Genomic DNA, 1,806 nt, shown 5'->3' on the forward strand with positions numbered 1-1,806 from the left:
CATGTTTGTGTGTGTCTGTGTGTGCGTGTGTGTCTGTGTGTGTGTGTGCATGTTTGTGTGTGTCTGTGTGTGCGTGTGTGTGTGTGTGTCTGTGTGTGTGTGTGTCTGTGTGTATGTTTGTGTGTGTCTGTGTCTGTCTGTGTGTGTCTGTGTGTGTGTCTGTGTGTGTGTGTGTGTGTCTGTGTCTGTCTGTTTGTGTCTGTGTGTGTGTATGTGTGTGTCTGTGTGTGTGTGTGTGCATGTTTGTGTGTGTGTATGTGTGTGTGCGTGTGTGTGTGTGTGTGTTTGAGCGCATGCGTGTGTGTTTTGACACTTAAGCCTCTCAGGTTCCACCTCCATCATTTGTCAGGTTCTAGTTCAGTATCTTACCTGGAAACGCTGTGATAGCTGAAACTCACCTGACCTCTCACTCACACACAGCAGCAGATCAGGGACTTTACGAGCAGTTCGAGTTCAGGAACAACTTGGCATAAATACTCGATTTTCATTCGGCAGTAGCTATAGAAAAAGAAAAATAAGAAATATGATCTGTATTAATATCTTTATTGTCTCTACTAGTCAGAAGTGAAAGCCAGTGGAAAGCAGTAAACCTTTGTCTTCAGATTTCTTTTAAGATACCGTATCTTAAACTGTGCTTGGATTTGCCAAGATATTGGAGCGTGCGATCAGTTCAGAGATCTCAAGATGAAGTCAAACAAAGAGATGAACCGTTGAATGATCTGAGCTTCTAAACACATTCATTTTATATGTGAGCTACTGTTCGATTTGTTTTTAAGAAAAACACGAGACGAAGCTAAAACTTGAATCTAAAAAAGTGAAACATTACTTAGACCTCAATGAGAGTCTTCTTAGCTATAATCATGTGTGTGTGTGTGTNGTATTTTTATATCTTGAGCAATTAAATTGTGTATATGCATGTTATGAAATATTTAAATAATTTTTCTCTCTTTTTTCTATACTTTTTAGTTTGGGCAATATGTTACAATATTATTACTATTATTAAACACTGTGATGATGTGAGCAATGCATTTGTACATAGGCATTATGTAATTTACACATAAGTCATATAAATACTAATTTATTTCTTTTATATTATCATGGGGGGGTTGGTCTTGAAAAATAGCTTACATTTTAACTTTGTGTTAACATGATATATGCACGTGTACTGTACATGTATAAATAAATACAAACACATGCATGTACATATTTCAGACAAATGTTATTTTTATATATTAAATATATATTTATTTATCATACAAACGAAATGAATGTACATATAGATTTTTTTCAAAACATATGCTGTATATATCACGCAAACAAAAACGTATTATGTATGCGATTAATTGTTCGACAGCATTAATTTTAATTAAACATTGAACGCAGCCTATTTTGTGCTTGTGTTCTGTTTAGAAGAAAGTCCTCAGAAGCCACCTAATGGTAGAATTGATAAATGGAAAACATTTGAAGTATCACCGGTTTCCTTCGAGCTGTTTATCAGATTCTCCAGGAGCAGGTGAACCAGTCTGTTCACATAACATCATTAACATTTTTCTTGTCTGTAAATACTTGTCATCTGGATCATCCGGTCTCAGTTGGGAAGCACCACAGCGAAGGAGAGCAGCGTAGCATCTGATCCTCTGTCGTTCTGTCCTGGCACTCGACCACCATGTCTTACGCCGGGTCTTATGCGGCCAAATCCTACGCGGATAAGTCTTACGCGGACAAATCGTACAGGGACAGCGCGTACACGGGATACGCGGACGAGAAGTCGGCGAAAGAGGCGTACGACGAGCAGCTGAAGCTCGA

General features: G+C 38.3%; 1 protein-coding gene across 1 annotated transcript in view; it reads left to right on the forward strand.

Annotated features, from left to right (window-relative positions):
* Positions 1-1,575: 1,575 nt before the first annotated feature.
* Positions 1,576-1,806, forward strand: part of LOC122323337 (claudin-4-like) — a 1,585-nt gene continuing 1,354 nt past the window's right edge. Inside the window, exon 1 of the mRNA XM_043217081.1 lies at positions 1,576-1,800. Coding sequence (XP_043073016.1) covers positions 1,667-1,800 — 134 coding nt within the window. The 5' untranslated portion in view covers positions 1,576-1,666. The remainder of the gene's footprint in view (positions 1,801-1,806) is intronic.

The sequence above is a fragment of the Puntigrus tetrazona genome, chromosome 19, assembly GCF_018831695.1.
Source record: "Puntigrus tetrazona isolate hp1 chromosome 19, ASM1883169v1, whole genome shotgun sequence".
Taxonomy (NCBI): Eukaryota; Metazoa; Chordata; class Actinopteri; order Cypriniformes; family Cyprinidae; genus Puntigrus; species Puntigrus tetrazona.